The sequence below is a fragment of the Diadema antillarum genome, unplaced genomic scaffold (assembly GCF_040938485.1).
Source record: "Diadema antillarum isolate AM-2024a unplaced genomic scaffold, OU_Dant_1.0 seq00001612_RagTag, whole genome shotgun sequence".
Lineage (NCBI taxonomy): Eukaryota > Metazoa > Echinodermata > Echinoidea > Diadematoida > Diadematidae > Diadema > Diadema antillarum.
Genome location: NW_027272325.1, coordinates 154,379 through 173,576, shown reverse-complemented (window position 1 = coordinate 173,576; position 19,198 = coordinate 154,379). Strand labels below are relative to the sequence as shown.

The window sequence follows — 19,198 nt, the reverse complement described above, 5'->3', positions numbered from 1 at the left end:
TCGCGAGGGGGTTGTGTTATAGGCCTATGTGAGTGTTTTGTGAAATGAATTGAATTTAAAAAATGAAAAATTGAAAACTAAATGTCACACAACGAAAGAAGAAACACTACTTACTCTATTTGATTAGTATTATATATTTACCCGTAATTTTTCTTCTTCAAAATGCCAATTATTTGTTTACATTTCATTTCAATTTCTGCATATAGGACAGACAAGATTAAGTTCGTCGATTATCAAAGATTCAAGTTTTTTGCTTAATCTTGTTGGCACTCTTCTGTTTGCAAATTTAAAACGTATGTATGTTATACAGATGTATATATGTGTCATGAAAATTGTTGAAATAACCATGCTGTATAGTGCCATTTATATGTATATCTGAAATTGTTGGAATTGTATACAAAGCAATGCCATACAGAGAATTAATACAAAACTAAATGAAATTATTTTCTTTCCTCTTTTTCTACTTCTTTCCTCTTTTTGACTTGGACATGATATTACGACATCATATTACCTCTAGAGCATAGGCCTACTATTTTTTTTAATTCATGTTCCATATTCCACATTTCATACAAGTTTTATATTCCATTTGATTTGAAGTAGAAATGTTTTTCACACAATGGTCAGTTTGAACCAATAATGCACAAATGTATACGGACATTTATAATTGACGTGTAATATGAGGAACCCGTGCACTAAAAAGCAAAGCTTGTATGATGTTAACAAATACATTTTCGGTATTTGTTTTCTAAGGATTAAATCAAGTATCAGCTTTACTTCTGTGGAAGGGGGGGGGAGCACATCAGGGCCAAGTGAAGATCATTTTCACCAATCACTTTTGCTCGAATAAATTTTACTTATCTTTCAATTACCTTTGTCAGTTCTTGATCGGGAAATCATACCAGTCAAAATCATTATTTCATAAACAACTGATTTGTCCTAGTTAGATAATGGATAAAATCTATAGTTGATCTAAGATCGTGTGAAAGTGAATAGGACCTTCATTTAATTGATTGCTTCCAAATTTGATTTGTATATACGGTATTACGCAATACTCACTGCGAAAGAATCAACGGTATTTAGTTTTTTTTTAATCATTAAAGAAAAACAACAGTAGTCAAATACAACATCGAAATGAAATGATCATGGTCTTAAAAGATTCCATTCTGAACTAGCTCTTGGAAGTGTTTACATTCACAGTATCTAGACCTTTATCATAGCTTGGACTGAAGAATAAGCGTAATTGTGACGCATCACTGTTCTTCCTCTTTTTTCTTATTTTGTATGGAAGATTCCACGTAAGCCGAGAACTCAAGCCCATGAAAATAAAATATTTACGTTTGTAATGTGTGTTCGCGTCATGTCTTATCGAGATAACGAAACACCCATCCACCAATCACGACTAAAAACCTGTAAGACCTTCGGCACTGTTCAACAGTTCGCAGGCCTTGATACCTTGTATGAGAGCTAATCCTATCATTATCTAATATCAGAGGGAAAAGATTAGATGCAACGTTTTAAACTTTGGGTTGTTACTTACTGCAAAGTCCGACTGACTTGGACACAAACAGCGCGTTATAGTCTCTCCGCGGAGAGGTTTGATCATTCGGAGCGTACGCAGCGTCCCGAATCACACCAGGTTTAACAGGTGGTTGCGAGGAGAGTCGACGGATTCCGGTTCCTGGCTGCCTCCTTTCCTTTCCTAGGTTCGACATCACCCTTTTACACCCGAAGAGTCACCCGACTTCCCCCGAACCAAGATTGCTGGGGCATTCAGCAGTGTTTCTGCAGGTGAGTTATACACGACAAAATCGAAGTAATGTGTTCGAAAAACAGCGATACAAATTTGTTTCTAATGTTATTGTTTCCGTCGTGCTTCAAGGCGATACAACAAAAGAAATGTATAACTAAAGCTTTTATTCGATGCTTTCCCTTATATTTCTACCCGCTACTTCTCAAGATTTCAAAAACATGCGCTCACATTGAACTTAGAGGAAAGTTTGCCCAGATTAGATTGCAAGAAAATTCGTTAAACACATACATCGATCAATTTTCATGGAATCTATGGACAGTCCGTTTAAAAGTTAATCATATTTGAGTTAAATTTATGCCCCGTTTTTGCTGTATCGGAAGGTTAAACATTAAGATAGCATGTTATAAAGAAAATACAAAAAGAATCCGCAAAATTCATTTTCAATGAAATGTTCATATTATTGTCTAGACTTCTTATTCTATATAGTGCGTTTAGGGTATGATCTGACATAATTTTCCCCTGCCCTGAAGGAGCAAAAAAGTCCAGTTTTCTGTCATTATGCTGGAAAACTGAAATTATGTGGAATATTGTGCATATTTCTATGCCACCGTTCCATTTCTATTCAATTCAATTCAAATTTTATTTTCACCTTTTTTGATCAGGATGTACAAAAATAATTAAATTTGACATACGTTTTATGGAATGATACACAGGTAGCAAAGAATAACATGTTCATGTCTGTATAGTCGTTACAAGATGAGGCATGATTTATACATACAAACATAATACAGTCTTATCTATATATACATTCTGTGAAAAAAATGGAGTTAACCCACTCAAAAGTCTGTGCTTGTACTACCTCATCAGAGGGAGACATCAGAAATTATTTAATTCATAGACATGTGGGTTGAGTGAATGGAGCAATATTATTAGAACACATCAGTGAAAGTTTGGGGGAAATCGGACAATCCGTTAAAAAGTTATGAATTTTTGAAGTTTCTGCTCAGTCACGGCTGGATAAAAAGACTACTATAGCTTATGATGTCACATGAGTACAACGATATAAAAAAAAGAGTAAAGAAAATTCAACACATTTCCATTTTTCTCGCATAACAAAAGAACACTCGACTTCTCTCTTTCAGAAGGCAGGGGGAGTAATATTACCCTTAACATACGTAGCAAGTCGAAGAAATGTGCACTTTATTCAAAAAGTAAAGTTTTGTGAAATTCTCTTTTTATTTTCCTTATATAGTTGTACGCATGTGACATCATACACTGTAGTAGTCTTCTCTTCCAGCAGTGACTGCGCAGATACTTAAGATATTCGTAACTTTTGAACGGATTGTCCAATTTTCCCTCAAACTTTCACTGATGTGTTCCACTAATATTGCTGCATTCTCTCAATCCTTATGTATGAAGGTGGACTTGTCCTTTAAGCCTTCTATAATTCAGAGGTGATGGCACATGGATTTAACCAAACTTAACCCCCCCTCAAAAAAAAAAAGATAATTAAAAAATAAAAATAATAAAAAATCACACAACTTTTGAAGAGACTGTGGATTTTTTTTTATTTCAATTCAATTCAATCCTTTTGTATTTTTCAATTTCCGAACGATATACATGGATAACACAAACGTCAAAATGTAAGTTCTTGTAACACAGTATCACATGATCAGCAGTGTGAATACATCTTGTTTCATTAAGGACCGTGATGGAAATGGAAAATTGAGGGGCTAAAGGGAACTTGTATGTATAATACAGTCCCCTCGCTTACTTACGTTACATTACTACAATACAAAACTTACAAAACTACAATTACGAACAAATTAAGCAGTGCAAAAATACACTTGTCATTTTATCGATGGTAACATGACGCACACACACACACACACACACACACACACACACACACACACATATTTTCCTCAAATTCATGTGAATGTCTCCTGCATTCATGGAATCCGCGTGTTATACGGCCTATTCAAAGCAAATTTGCCTTTGGTTGTTATTTTGATCCATTAGTTCTTAGGAAATTTCATTCGTTGTAAGGGCAATATAATAGGACGATAGACAGATAGATGATGTACGGTGATCGGACCATACATACAGCTCTAGTTTGAATAAAACTTAATGTAGACAAGCATACCCGAGGGATCTATAAAGCGAAAACACTTTCACAATTTCTCGAATGTTGTAAAAAAATATGTTTCCATCGCATCGAGGATTAAGTGTTTCATCAGCATCACAGAAGAAACAGCCACGCTAATGTAACCCTACTGAGAACACGAGGCTTGAAGATGTCATCCAAATATATAGCAATTCGTGAAAAAATACAGCAATCTGAAGTAAGAATTATTGTACTCCGCACTTGCACTTTACATAGGTTGGGACTTTACTCTTTGCACACTCTCGACGAGTACCAGTCTTAACTCTGACATTGCCATCGGTAATTGGGTTGTGTATACATTTTCAGATGTTAGTATTAAGAGAGTTAACGATTGCTTTTCAAGCATCCTCTCTCTATAACTCTCTCTCTTCCCATGATTTCTCTAATTTTTAATATGTACATTCCACTGAGGTCACTACTGAGTGCTAAAGTCTTATTGCATCGTTTAAGCGATGGAATGCAAGACAACAGTGCGTATACTATACAAAGAAGGGTATAATCCAACGTTAGAGGGCCACTATTTCACAACTGTCAGCTATATGGAGAGCGCAAATGTTGATTGTGAGGAAAGGAGACTATTCTTCTTTCCATTGATACCTATTGTGTTGACAAAATGTCATGCTTGAACAATGACAAGTTGCACTTTTTTCCAAGTTTGAGTGTTATCATAACAGGCTAAAGGAAACCCTAAACACGAACCTGCGGTCGTGGAAGCTGGCCTTTTTATTTGACTGGTCTTGACCATCATTGTATGTATTTTCCCGGCGCTGGTTTATTGCATTTCTGACAACTCTATGACATGGCTTCTTCGTATACCGCAGCCCCAAGTTCATCGAAAAAAAAAATCTCACTTGCCATCGCTCCGGTCGCCAGCGCCTTCGTCATCACAAACGTAATCGTAATCGTCACCACAACATATGTCACTGTAGACTTTTAATCATTTCAGTTTCAGTAAGTTTTATTTCTCCACTTGTATATAAAAGAAAAATAATATGACAATATCAAACATATTATTCACAAGTCATGAAAATATAAACAATAGTTCACATTACAAATATATAATCATGTGAAACATTGATTATGTAATACATATATTCTATGACGACTCTTTAAATATACAGGTGGGGGAGACCGTTATCAATAAGCAAATTGCTTGACTTGGACAACGGCCTCTAAACATTACGCCTTGTAACAATTTTGTATTTTTTAACTGAAGGAACAGAACACACACAAACATAGAACAAATAACGTAAATCTTTTAAGTATTCTAAATATCATTTGACCAAAAAGGACAACACAAGGTGGAATATAAAAGGACAAAAACCGTTGTACTTATCCTAGAAAAGTAATTTTCCATGTTCATATCTTTTTCTCTTTCAATTATTTAAGGGTTTACCGCACTACAGGCTTCACATGCTTGCCAATATCAGGAAAAAAAGTAAACATCACATAGACCAATTAGTGAAAGAAACCGATAAGTTCGTTATTTTTCATGTCTTTCACGTAATGAGTGCAATAGTTCCAGCTGAGATATTACTGCCTAATATGTTTAAATGCCTCTCAATGTTACAGAAGTTAGTGCAATAGTCCTCTCCCAAAAGTTGCAGAAAATATGATATTGTGGTCTTTGCAGTTTGCATAATCATATACAAATCTGAGTGACTGGGATTACAAATCCGCAACCTCAAAGGGTTCAAAATAAAGCCTAATGACAATACAGTTAAAATTATGGACATAATAATGGGTATACATCACAAAGCATAAAGTTATACAACAGGATTCTCACGATTTTTTATATCATGAACAACAAAAGTAAAAACAAAAAACGAACAGATTACATCGTGTTTGTACATTACTGCCATGATAGCATAGATGTCATTATTTTCTTTGTTGTTTTTCTTCTTTTATTGATGGAGAGGTCGATGATATTCATCCTAGTGATAAGTTAGTATTGTCTTCAAAAGCTGCATTTTCACTTATCTGTAACAAGTATCAAGTAATATCAATTTATTGTAAGCTTATTTCTTATCACAATTGCGCTTGTACACACACACAAAAGGGGAAAAAAATCATTCTTCTATAGCGTTCAGGAAACACTCAACGTGGAACTGGAAGACAAGGTTGAATGTTAGGATCAAACCTGGACAGCACACATTCAGCAATACAACGTCAAATTAACCAAAAAGCAACGATAAAAGAGGTTTAAAGCTGTAACAGTCATGTCTGGACGCATTATCAACTTTATGTTCTTTACTGAGCATTAAAGCGCCTACCTCAAATAGTCTTAATGATTCTTTTTGGCGATTTGGCTCTTTGATTATGAGCCGCAGCCATTCAATTAAATCTCTTGTATCAAATTATCTCTCTCTCTCTCTCTCTCTCTCTCTCTCTCTCGCCTTTCTTGTGCATCTTCTCTTTTCTGTTCTTTATTTTCTCTTTTTGTTTCTGTATTTGTATTTTCAGCTGGTACACCAAGCAGAACTTGGTGATGTTGGTTTACACTAACATGTCTTCTCGACTCAGGATTAAATGATTACCAAATAGTTGATGGTAAAATATTATCGTAGCAAGGAGGGTGCGCGAACTTGAATCATACACTGACTGAAAACGGCTTGTTCGATCAAGAGCATTCAGGAGCTCTTAATGACGGAAACCCCCAAATCAATGTAGCAAAGACTTCTTATAAATTAAAATGTACCTCGAAGAACGTAGTAAACCCCGTCAGGGGGAAAACTGTTATATGACGTCAATTGAAAAATGCTAAATAGTTATGACGAATTTTGAATTCAGTTTGTATCATAATAAATTCTACAGCATAGTTTTGTTTATTGTTGAACAATAAATCAACAGTATACTAAGCAGTTTAATATTAATTAGACTCGACAATAACGTCTTCAAAAGAATATGCAGATTAATGGCATCACAAAATAAAGCAATTCATGTAAATCTCCAGTTTCACTCATTATTGCATTATATTTCATTCACTTTTCATTTCTATAGTACATTGCAAAAGTCAAGTAAGCATTGGAACGAACTTAAAATATATAAATCGGCAAATGGCAAAATGTCAGAACTATATACAATGTATATTTATTACGCAGAGTTTAGCAACCAGCTCACGTTGAAGCAAATATGCAGGGTGTCGTGAATTAGACGGGATTTAAAACTCTTATCGCATTATCTTCTGGTTGTCTTTATACTTAAACTTGTTTGTGTTGGACGAAACGAGTCAGGCGTATATTTACTATATAGAACAGTTAGATATCTTTCTCTGAATTCAAAGAAGTATGTTGTTCTTGGTATTCTTAAATCTACACAGCAGAACTTGAAGTGGATAACTAGGAAAATATTCAATTCTTATTTTAATGACAACTTCTTCTTATACTGCTCATGTCTGTAATTCTACAACATTATACAATTCAGTTATGTGACTTCTCAAGATACATGAATAAACATGATATCGGAACCGAAGGTTTAATTTGATAACATTTAGTGTAATTCAAACTTCAAGAAGCGGAGAGTTCCAAGAAATGCAAGAGACAACAAGGGCGTGATATGAATCTAAACATCATGACTTTGTCTCAGCATAATGATGAAAAGTTTAGAATGATAACTTATGTACGTGGGGGAGAGAACAAGTTTGAAATTTCAAAAACTGATGGAGCACAATACTAAGACAAAGTTTGACAACATCCGTTGCCGAAGAGTTCAGAGAATGATTTGAAAAGCTGTATCTAGTGGGTGTGACAAACTCCAGCCGGGTGTCTACCATTCATGATCTATCAAACTTTTACTGGCGTACTCGCATGAAATACTTCAGTAGTCGTAGATGTTTTGCTTTTTGTCTCCTCATTTGAGGGTAATTGTTACTTTTTCGACTTTTCAATTCGGTAGAAATTACGTACAATGCCGATCCACTTGTTACCCCTTTGAATAGAGCATGATATGACGGGACGTATTTTTGTTGTATTTACTACTAAAAACTACTCCTAACGAGCCATTGTTTTAAAAGTTTAAGACTATAATCCCAACACCACCTACGTAGTTTGCATTAGTGTCTAAACGGTTATTATCAAATCGTTACGTAATACATAAACGCCATTTCGTTATAGCTGTTGCTGTGAATATAGTATAGTTAGGATTTCTAGCTCGAAGAGGGCTTGGTCACAATAATTTTTTTTAAAACAACTTCTTTTCATTTCTTGTTAATATCCACCATATTGTTTGCATGAAATTGTGTCAGGTCAAGTGCAAATAAAGGATTATACCAAAATTATGTGATTTGTTGAACGTAAATAATGCAAAATACTGCTATTCCTACACACGGGTTCAGCCTGGTATGCTGATCTTATATCCTAATATAGGCATTAGTAAACTTGCCCCTTGTAGTGCACAGTATGGCATGGTAATGGTATTGTTCCAAATTTCCGTATGAAAGATCAAACAGCATAAAATTCATGAAATCAATGATTAATGTACAAAGTAGAAACGATACACGATGTGTGGTCTTACTCAGTAATATCAAGACGACATCAATGTATTATAGAGGAGTCCAGTAGGTGTAGAACACAAAGTTCTTGGTATTATTATGTCACGAAAAAAAATGACAAGTATATCATCTTTCTTGGATGACTAATCAAAACGATAAAGAAATAAGGGATTGCATTAATGCGTTTGCGTCCTTGATAAAGCTCTACAAAAAGTTCAATAGAATCATCTGCCCTCGACGCAAAGATGTCATCAACATATCAAGATATGAAGATAATATGTCATCGATATCATACGTTACTGGACGACGTTTCATATAAATCCAAATTTAAAATCCATTTGTTTAAAGTCTGTATAGTGTTTTAACTGAACAGCATATTTATGCCTGTAGCATCGCGCATCGGCAATGACCGACATTGCACATGTTTTCATTCAAACTTAGTTGATACAGATCTTCAGGAAACATGTCAAGCTAACAATACTTATGTGAAATGTAATTAAACCCAAATAACAGCATTTTCATTTTGTGTTGTATAATGATAAGGATGGCTTTATCCATAATTTGCCCTTTGATGAATGAGGAATAATGAGAAACTGTGTGTTGGATTTTTTTTTTCTCTCTCGTCCTCTAATCTTATCATAACTTGCAGAGTAAATTTTGACAGCCAATGGAGCATGCGATAATCATTAATCAATTATTTAAAGTCGAGATTATGACACCTATTCCACTTTGCCCTTCTGGTTCCGGGGTATTTTTAGAAGCGGTTGATAGGTGCATATTTCGGCTGAGATTGGAAGTCCCACTGTGACCAACTAACCCTTAGTTTTTGTCGTCGGGGGTTTCTTCTTTTTTTTTTCTTCTTTCCTAAAGTAAACAGTGCTGTTCAGTTAATAAAGGAAACTTGTCTTGTACAAACCAAAAATATTTTGTTGCAAATACAGTTGAGTTTGAATTCTAGCAGGATACGTGCTTCAAGGTACTCCGAAAATGTATCTTCTTAACACTTATCATTTGTGTATGGTGCTTCGCTTTCCCAATTAATCTTAAAAGGAATTCCATTCGGCATTTCCTAGGAGCCTCATAAATTGCGAGCAGAGCTTGTAAGATCGATATTTGTGTTGTACATTGAGTATATGCTTATAGGTGTGTGAATAGAAAATACTCTGCTTGGCGATATAACAGAAATGATTGTTTTTAACACAGGATTGTTGTCTCATAAAACGCTATTAAATTTCGCTGAGAAGGAAGAGTAATACATCGGCTAGGTGATGTTGTAAATTTTCGATTCTTGCTTAACCAAATCAGCAACACACGTAGCTCTATTTCTACATTATATGTAGAAATGCGTCATCAAAGTAATCCTGATACTGTTGCATGTTGAATTTGATCTTAACAAGACTGAACCTGCATTAATTTTCCGTTTATGTGTAATTGCTGTTCGATGATATCTTGAGTCACTATTCTCACGACATGACGAATGCCATGAATGTATTACAGAACGTTGACGTAATAATGTCGAAAAAAGAATGAAAATGACAAAGATATCATGTAATTTGTGGTTTAAAGGCTGGATGATCAACTTAAAAATTGCACCCTGTGTACGTTCCCATTGCACACCTATTAAAACGTGTTGGAGGTGAGACCCGGCGTATCCCACGGCAAAATGTTGAAAACTTAATTACTGATCCAATTTACATGAAGCTGTGGATCTAATGAATCATATTTAAGAAAGTAATCTGCAATGATACGATCACGGAGGCACAAATAAAGAGATCTCTCAGGAGAAAGGATAAAATATAAATCTAAGTCTTAACATCTAGGAAAAGGACAGTTTCAGTTACTTTTTCGGGTTTTTTTAATATAACATGCTATTGTGAACAATAGTCCATTAGGCGTGACACTACTAGTATCAAGATCATGCATACAATGCTGTGCACTATACATGACAACCTCATGGCCTAATCAAGGGTTCACAGCAGCTTAAGAGAAGAATAATGACAAAAAGAAAAAGTAGGGCCTAATAAGTAATATACTATACAATCTGCAGAAGGTGGTTGTGGACGCGACTCTTGAATGACTGAGACCCTCTGTCACTAATCATGCCTACAATGTCTTCTGGTAAGCTGTTCCAGACTCTGACTGCAGTGTGTACAAAACTCCTGCCAGTTAAGTGTGTTCTGGACTTGGGTTCCACAAGAGCATGTCTCGTTTGTGGGTCTTTTTTTAGCTCATACTGTGAGAAAGCAGTATGATTTACATCATGTTGTATACTGAAGTTTATCCAGTACCTTTCATTTCCACATATTATTACTTCTGCAGGTGTGTAGGAGCTCCACTGAACCTCTGCCTGCGTAAACCATCACCACACCGTAAAGATGACTCGGATACGCACGTCAACCTTACCACTGCTTCTCGGCATGTTCTGCCTCGCAGTCATGGTGTCATCGGCATACTCGCATGGGGCGTGGTCAAAAATCAACGAGCAATCGCTGTCGCAGCCCGAGAGTCCATCTTGGCTCATGGACATTCGAGCAATGGTTAAGCGACAGGCCGAGGGTGAGGCCGGTGTGTCGACGACGACAACCGCCGTCATGCCCGTTAACCCCGAGCAGACGACCACGACTAAGAAGCCGAAAAAGAAGAACAAAAACAAGAATAAGGACAAGAAGAACAAAAAGGGCAAAAAGAACAAGAAAAAGTTGTCGACAACACCAACGATGTCGACCAATGTCACAAACGTATTCCAACCCGACGTAGGTGCGTTTGACATCATGAATCAACCCCTGGGTGAAAATATTACGATGAACGCCTTTGACGAGGTCACCATACTCTTTGAGGGACACACCGACGAAGTTCATTTCAATTTTACTAATCTATTGGCACCGGTCATTATGAAATTCGAGAGCGAGAGCGAAAAGGTTTTCAAAATTCACAGTAACCACACCGTCATCTTCGACCCTAATGACCCTACCCATAATGGCACGCTTGTCGTCACACTCAAAGGTGTTCAGCTTGGTGTTAGCGGAATGATCGTTCGCGTCACGGACCTGAAAGGCAACGAGGTCTTTGAGGAACCAACGAGGTACGTCATCAAGACGAGGCGAGTTCCTCGCGTCATCGACGCCATATTCGATTACATTCTGCTCCCACTTATTCTCATCACCACCGCCGGTATGGGATGCAAGATGGACTTCATCGTGATCAGGGACAAGCTCAAGAAGCCGCTGCAGATTCTCGTTGGTCCCGTGTGCCAGTTCATCTGCCAGCCGTTCTACGCCTTCTGCATCTCCAAGATCCTCAAGCTGGGCGGCATCACCGCCGTCGGTCTCGTCACCGTCGGTTCCTGCCCGGGTGGCGGCGTGAGCAACATGATCACGCTCCTCCTCGACGCCGATCTCATTCTCAGCGTAACCATGACGTTCACATCCACTTGCCTGGCCGTTGCTATGTTACCCATCAACATGCTCATATACGCTCGCCACTTCCTCTCCGGTAGCGGTGGTGGGGGCGTGAACATTCCTTTCGCTAACATCATGATTCAGATTATGATGTTGACTGTTCCAGTCTTACTAGGTATGCTCGTGCACTACAAACTACCTAAAGTGGCGAACATTGCCATCAAATCCCTCAACGTTCTCTCCCTCTCCATGGTGTCAGCCACGCTAATCATTGGAATCTATTCCAACTTGTACATCTTCAAGTCAGAATGGAACGTGCTGCTGGGAGCATTCCTTCTCCCCTCGTGTGGATTTATCACTGGTTTCATGGTGTCCAAGTACGTGAGCAATATATTTTCGGGTACAGTTCGTTATTCCGAAGATTCGTTAATCCGAAAATGAAGTGAGATTCTTAATTCCGAAGGGTCATTAGTATTCACTTTCTTTTCATTGGAGTATCAACGAACAGTCGGAATATGGAACTTTAAAAAAAAATAATGAATATTATTTCATTTTCGGAATTACGAACCTTCAGAACAACAAACCTTTGGAATAACGCCACAACTGTTTGGACTTTCGGACTAACGAACCATTTTTCATTTTCGGATTAACGATAATCTAGGTATACGGAATTTACGTGTTTCGAAATATTTAACCTTCTGAATAACAAACCTTAGCTCATTTTAACAGACCTTCGATATACCGGTAACATTCCCCATATTTTTGTAATCATCTGACACCGGTCAGGAAAACAATCAATGGTCGATGTATAAACATACATTTTCAATTCAATTCAATTCAAAGTTTATTTCATTTTTCGATTTCATTTAGTGATGATAGAATCATTATGTAAAAGTTATCTTAGCAATGAAATGATGCACATCATGAGATTTTTCATCCATTCATTTCGGAAAACACAATCATGCCAAGAATCTCTATGTACATATTTTGATGTGCTATCCATGTTTCTGTTTCTATGAACGACATGCAACTTTGTTTACTGCCCGAAGTTACAAAACTACCGAACAACATCATTTTATCGAACAATTCCTCCTCTAAGTAAATGCATTTGGTTAGACAATCCAACGGAGAGAATATTCATGATATTTATAATTGAATGCCCATCTTCTTTCTTCCATCTGGACGTATCAAATTCATTTGTTGTAAAAATATAATTTCGTATATCCTGTCTGTGCATTAACGCCAAAAGCAATGACTTATACGTTCCTCACAAGTCGCGGCTTTGTGATATAGATTAGGCCTTAATTTTTATCTTCTCGATTTTGAAAAACAGGATATCACCAGCAATTGAAATTAAAGACAGAATTAGAACGTTAAACAATAAAACAGTTGTGTAGACACTGAGAGCTAATGCATATGTACAAAAGACACGGAGTCATCTCATGTTATTTCTTCCCGCCCCGTATACCTCCTCCAAACGACAGGTTCATAGCTCGGTTCCCCATGGAGTCCGCCCTCACCATCATGGTGGAGACTGGGGTACAGAACAACCTGATCGCCGTCTCCATGATCAAGCTCTCGTACCCGCAGCCCGAGGCCGACCTGATGGCTCGCATGCCCATCTTCGTGGCAATCTCCTCCATCACCATCGGCCTCATCATGATCTGCGCCGCCGTGCCCACCAACAGGCGGAGGCGGGCTGAGAGGAAGAAGAAGGCGGAAGAGATTAGGGAACTGGACGACAGGTGAGAGTGGATTACATATTCCTGTATTAGCACATGGTTCAGTGTCGCACTGAGACAATATTTATAGCGACTTTTAGATAGGCAACGCGAACGCTAAGGCGACGCCAATTAGGCCAAAGTCGGTGTTCTGTACATGCTCGAGACAGCTGTTTCCATTGTCCAAGCCGAGAGGAGGAGCGTCGTGAACATTTGACATTAGCGTCGCAGATCCAAAGCTTGCTATATATTAAGCGCTGTGACGATAGCGACAATCATAACCATAATTTTACAGTATTGCACCAATATTTGAACTGATAATCAATCGTTGGAACTACCGAGTCAGACTTACTTTATTGCTTGTAATGGTGATTACATAAGCTGCACAGTAGACCCTATACACACATAGCAAGAGTCGAAAACGACTTCGACAGACGCATTTTCTTTCCACCGTACATCATTATTTCATATTTCAGTCATCAAGGAAGCAGTAAGAACACGAGACTACGCGAGGCTTTTTAAGAGAGAAAAAGAAATATAGAGATATAGAGAGAAATAAAAGATGAGAATGTATGTGTGTGTGGACAGCACTAGAGGGCAAGCACAGTTAAGACTCAAAGAAAGTTGTTGAGAGACAGTTACTTCGTTCCTTGGGCACATTTTGAATCTTTTTTAATGCCCTTCGACGAAAAGAGCCATTATTGCTTTGAGATCGGACAAAAATGTTGTGATGATGTGCAGTGATGTGATGTTTACACAGGGAGGTGGAGGAGACTAGATAGTCTCCCTCTCAGAACCCTGGTTCATTACAGCAGCGACTTAATCTACAATCTTATTGTCACGTCTGTATTACGATCTTCCCCTCGCAGGTACGACCGCTACGAGTTTGAGCCTTCTGTGAGGAACGGTAGTGCCAAGGCCAAGACCAACGGTCACTTCCCCGCGTCCGATCCTTTGTCTGAGATACCACCCTCGTACGAGGAGGCTGAACCCTTCATCACCACGCAAAAGGTTGGCAAGGAAACCATCGTCTAGCCACATCTGACGTCACAGGACGATCGTATATTTTCCCTTTGTCGTTTCGAACATGACAAGCGTGTCCCGTACGACGACGAGTCTTCGGTTGATGTAGACTCGTGAGACGGTTTTCCAGTGCATCAAGATCGCACAGGCTTATAAGTCACCAACAAGCTTGGCTGGATTTTGTGGTGAATTTGACATGACGTGAGGATGATACAGTTCTCTCATATTTGCCAGCTTCATGTTTTACCCTGGATGTGGCATTGCAAGTCGTAATGTAAGGACACCGCCCCGTTACCAAGGGTTCAGGACATTACACGAGGTTGTCTGTATTTGCCCTGGAAATTCGCCCATCTATAATACGTCATTCTGTTCATATCACCCGCAATGCGCTTGAATTGTGTGATACACATTCTAGACAAGACAGTGTAGGGCCTACTTAAAAATATCAAACAAAAACAATAGTGCAGACCCTAAGGAGGCAGAAGGAATATTACTGTTTCGTTTTAACTTTTATTTCATTATATTTACTTTACTCTCTTCTTGATACTCTATAAACCGCAAAATGGACGTTGCACTGAGACATCACATGAGAAAAGATGCAAAAGAAGATGAAATGAAGTTAATCTAACTTTAAAATATTTTCTGGCCAAGTCTATGAAACTGGTGCAGCGTGTGCTGCATGAAATTGTATGAGCTCGAGTTATGTCAGCAATTGAATACATGTAATGGTACACTGTATATTTAAAATAAACTGACGCACAAATAATTATCTGCATGCTTCACGCACTTTGAAAGATTTCAACCACTGGTCGTATACATCTTGAAGCGTTTATATCAAGTGATTATTATACGTCTAATATAACTTCCTAGTTAGAATAGTTTTTAGTTTTTCAAATTAATGAAATTCTTCCGTCGAGATGTTTTCATTGCAACTGATTGACAAATTGCCCTACATCGACGTATTTACGTTGATGTAGGGCAATTTGTTAATCACAGTAGCAATGAAAACATCTCGACGGAAGAATTTCATTAATTTGAATAACAAAGCAGTACCCGCTGCATGCTATAAGGATTAGAACCAACACTTGCTGTCGGGCAAAAGCTCGGTGGTCTAGTGGAGATGACGCCTGTCCGGCGATCAGGAGGTCGTAGGTTCGAATCCTGCTCGAGTATGTACGCCCATGATTTTTTATCATGGCTACTACTAAAACACTGATCAATTCAGTGCTTATTTACGTCGATGTAGGGCAATTTGTCAATCAGTTGCAAGTTTTTAGTTTGTTGCCACGCAACAAGACCCCCTCACTAACATCGATTAGAAGACTACACTGCATATTACAGATCAATCATCTTTGCGGTGCCTTATTACGTGAAGCTGATATACTTCATAACCATGACATAACCATTATTTGGACTACATTATACGAATGTAGTTACACCATTACAAGTAAGTCGGTGATATTAAAAAAAAAGAAAATGCAACGCACATTTCACACTAAACTTGTCTTGTAAATTGGACTTGTTTCAACCTATATCCTTGCTTAAACAACAACAAATGATTCTGATGTACAAATCTAATGTCCGCTGCGTTCTGATTCATGACAATGGTATTCGGCAGTTGTATTCGGTAATTGTTCATAAAGTACTTTGCAAGTTTATCATTGTCCTAATAATGCCTCTTGACCATAAAGTTTTGTATCCTAAATCTTATCGAAAATTTCTTAGTTCTGTAATCTTAGCCTTAATTTGTATTTGATATATGCAATGTGCAATTTCTGTCACGTTCTTCCAATTTCGTTCTTTGTTGTACAAAGTTTAACACATGATTTCGTTATATATAAATGTAACTCGGAAGTATTATCATAATATTATTACAAAGACAGTATACAAATGAATAAGAACAAGTGAAAGAAATATCTTTTGAATGTCGATGATATTGAGGATCATGTTTATTCCTGCAATTGAAATTATGATAGTTACAGAGGGCGTCATTGATATTGGAGGAAAAAAAAAGCACAAAAAAAGAAGAAAAAAAAGGCTTCATCTCTCTGAATACTCTCTTTCATTCAAATGAAAATTATGCCATCATATTTATCTGCATGGGTCCTATTCTTAACTTTGATATACGATCATCATTACTCAAAATGAGTTTAATCATCGATAGATATGTTCACAACTACTGTATTTGGTTACTTTGACGTCACTGGAGTGCAATGATCGCGCATGAGCGGCGAAGTAATGCTTTGAATAGTCATATTTTACTGGACCTTTTTTTGTTAACGGTGCTATATGTTTCGGAGATTTTTTTACGTGAAACGATTCTATCACAACTGGAAATTCAATAAAGATTGCGCAATCGTGACACTCTTGAGAGTGATTCATTAACTAGCTGATTGTTTGATTGACTAACTGACTGACTTTCACAATTTGTTTTATTTTAAAGAAATGTGCCTGTAGTTTTTCATAGTTACAGTGGTGAAAAAATAGCTTATGTTCTTCCTTATGATGAAAATTCTTCAATTAGTCCGAGGAATGGGGAGTAAAATACCTGACTATCGCAATGAACATGCCTCACAGCTGACAAATAGTCAGTGATAAATGTTGAGGTGTCTCTCTGGAATAAGGGACCATATCCAAACGGAACTGACAAGGGGAAAAAAACAAAGACTGTCTTCAACTTAGCAGAACATCGTTGTCGTATAAGTACATACACGCTCTTTGAAATGCTCTCGTCAAATAGATGCGCAGACTTTTTCATATCAGCCATTTAACTTGGGGTCTAGTTTCCGCGTATACTTACTATATAGTACAGTTCTCCACGCTCAATAGCCAGTAGTTGTCATAGTCTTTCAACAACTTTAGCCCCCAAATGGTTAATCATTGGCCATAAAGAGATAAGATTTCATGAGAAAAGATAACTGACCCTTGAAACCTCAATCTGATAGCTTAATTCGAGAGGAATTCATCTCGAGAGCAGAGCAAACACACTACCAAAAGCTGCTACCTTAACAATTAAAGCTCTTCAAGTTTAAAGGATATATAATGTGATTTAAAGTGTGTTAGACAAACGATATACCAGACATAACCGGTCCTTCACTCCGTGCAGGTTTTGCCAAAACGTCTGGAACAAACGAGTCTAAAGCAGCAAGTCAATTAATCAGCATCAGTAGTTAATTTTCATCGATTTTCGTCACTAGTATGTTTCAGAATGTTCATCTGGGACAATAATTTAGTGCTCATCTAAAACTAAAACAAACAAACAAACAATTGAGAAAACAAACAAATGCCGACCCTGCGTCATCCACGGCTTCAGCATTATGATAATTGTATTAACGAGGCTCTAAGTGATGAGCTTTTTGTGCAAAAACTAAGCCGAGGAAATTGGAGGCCCGTCTATATTGTATATAGTACGGAGTACGGGTTCCTCTGATCAAACAATATCAGATAAACACGCTTAAAGTTTTCAAAATCAACTTCAATGATGGTAATGATAATCACATAAATTCCGTTTCAGCTTCAACTTACAAATCAATGTTTTATAAGCAGAATAATGTGAAGGAAGTTTCGTTAAGATCGGGCTCAAACATGAGAAATTAATGGACTTTCGGATTCTTTTGGCGCAGTGGTGTTAGGCAAAATTAGCTGAGATGATGAATATGTTCATTGCCTCGCTAGAATTCCACGTGTTAGCACACAAATCTTCACTAGATTTTTTTTTTAAATATATTCAGAGAGGGGATAATATTACGTCATACATCGTATCGTTCCAGAATTGAAATCAATTGTAAGGGAGGGGTTTAAAGGCGTTTACCATTCCCCCCCCCCCCAAAAAAAAAACAAAAACAAAAACAATAATAATTCATCGCAGGAATTATTATCATTGCTCTTGTTGAGTTGCTGATATTTTCGTCCCATCATATTTCAAATACTAGTGTTGGTCCGCGGCATAATATTACTCTTTGCCTCATGAAGCTAGTGGTTGACAATCGGTGGAATTATACTATACGTCTGTCTTTTGCTCGCGTCCAACACACCATTATATCCAAGAGCTCAGCAACTTCAGAACAATTCAGAAGTGTCAAAATGCATAAACTTTGCCATCTGTTGTAGACCTATTTGGTGGTGAGTTAAACTTGACGACGAAACAAACACAAAATAGTCACGTAGATTTGAAGTCAAAAGAATTGTAGTGTCTGCTTCTCAGAGTATAATTTCGAAGTGGTAAAGATGTGATCGATGATTTAGAGGTGAAAAATCAAGTCTCTGAGTCCACATAAGGTTAGTGGGGCAACACTTGGAGTGCCTTTTGCTAATCAAAGTTCAGCCAGCTACTGTTGGGGGATTTGGCAGTAAAAACAATGCACAAAATCAATACGAGCTCCTTACTGTGCAATATACACACGACGCATAACGTTATCTGACTTATCGCTAGCGCTCTAGCTTCTGATATCTTACAAATGCATTCGACCATGAATGTGAAGGGACACCACGAACTGTTTGATGAGATAACAATTCAGATCAACCTTCTTGGGGGTTGCGACATTGATGCACTGTGTGATACATTACACTCATTATACAGCTTTGTTAATTACCTCAAGGATCATCAAAGTCTAATCAATACTTAAAAGGAAAATGATGTTTGCTATTTAG

At 37.5% G+C, this 19,198-nt stretch overlaps 1 protein-coding gene across 1 annotated transcript; it reads left to right on the top strand.

The window, feature by feature from the left end:
* The first annotated feature begins 1,622 nt into the window (after positions 1-1,622).
* On the top strand, positions 1,623-14,603 carry LOC139711125 (sodium/bile acid cotransporter 5-like). The gene is made up of 4 exons (XM_071623041.1): positions 1,623-1,788; positions 10,726-12,181; positions 13,289-13,549; positions 14,395-14,603. Exons 2-4 carry the CDS (start codon positions 10,782-10,784, stop codon positions 14,558-14,560), a joined length of 1,827 nt encoding a protein of 608 aa, XP_071479142.1. The 5' UTR covers positions 1,623-1,788; positions 10,726-10,781; the 3' UTR covers positions 14,561-14,603.
* Positions 14,604-19,198: the final 4,595 nt, after the last annotated feature.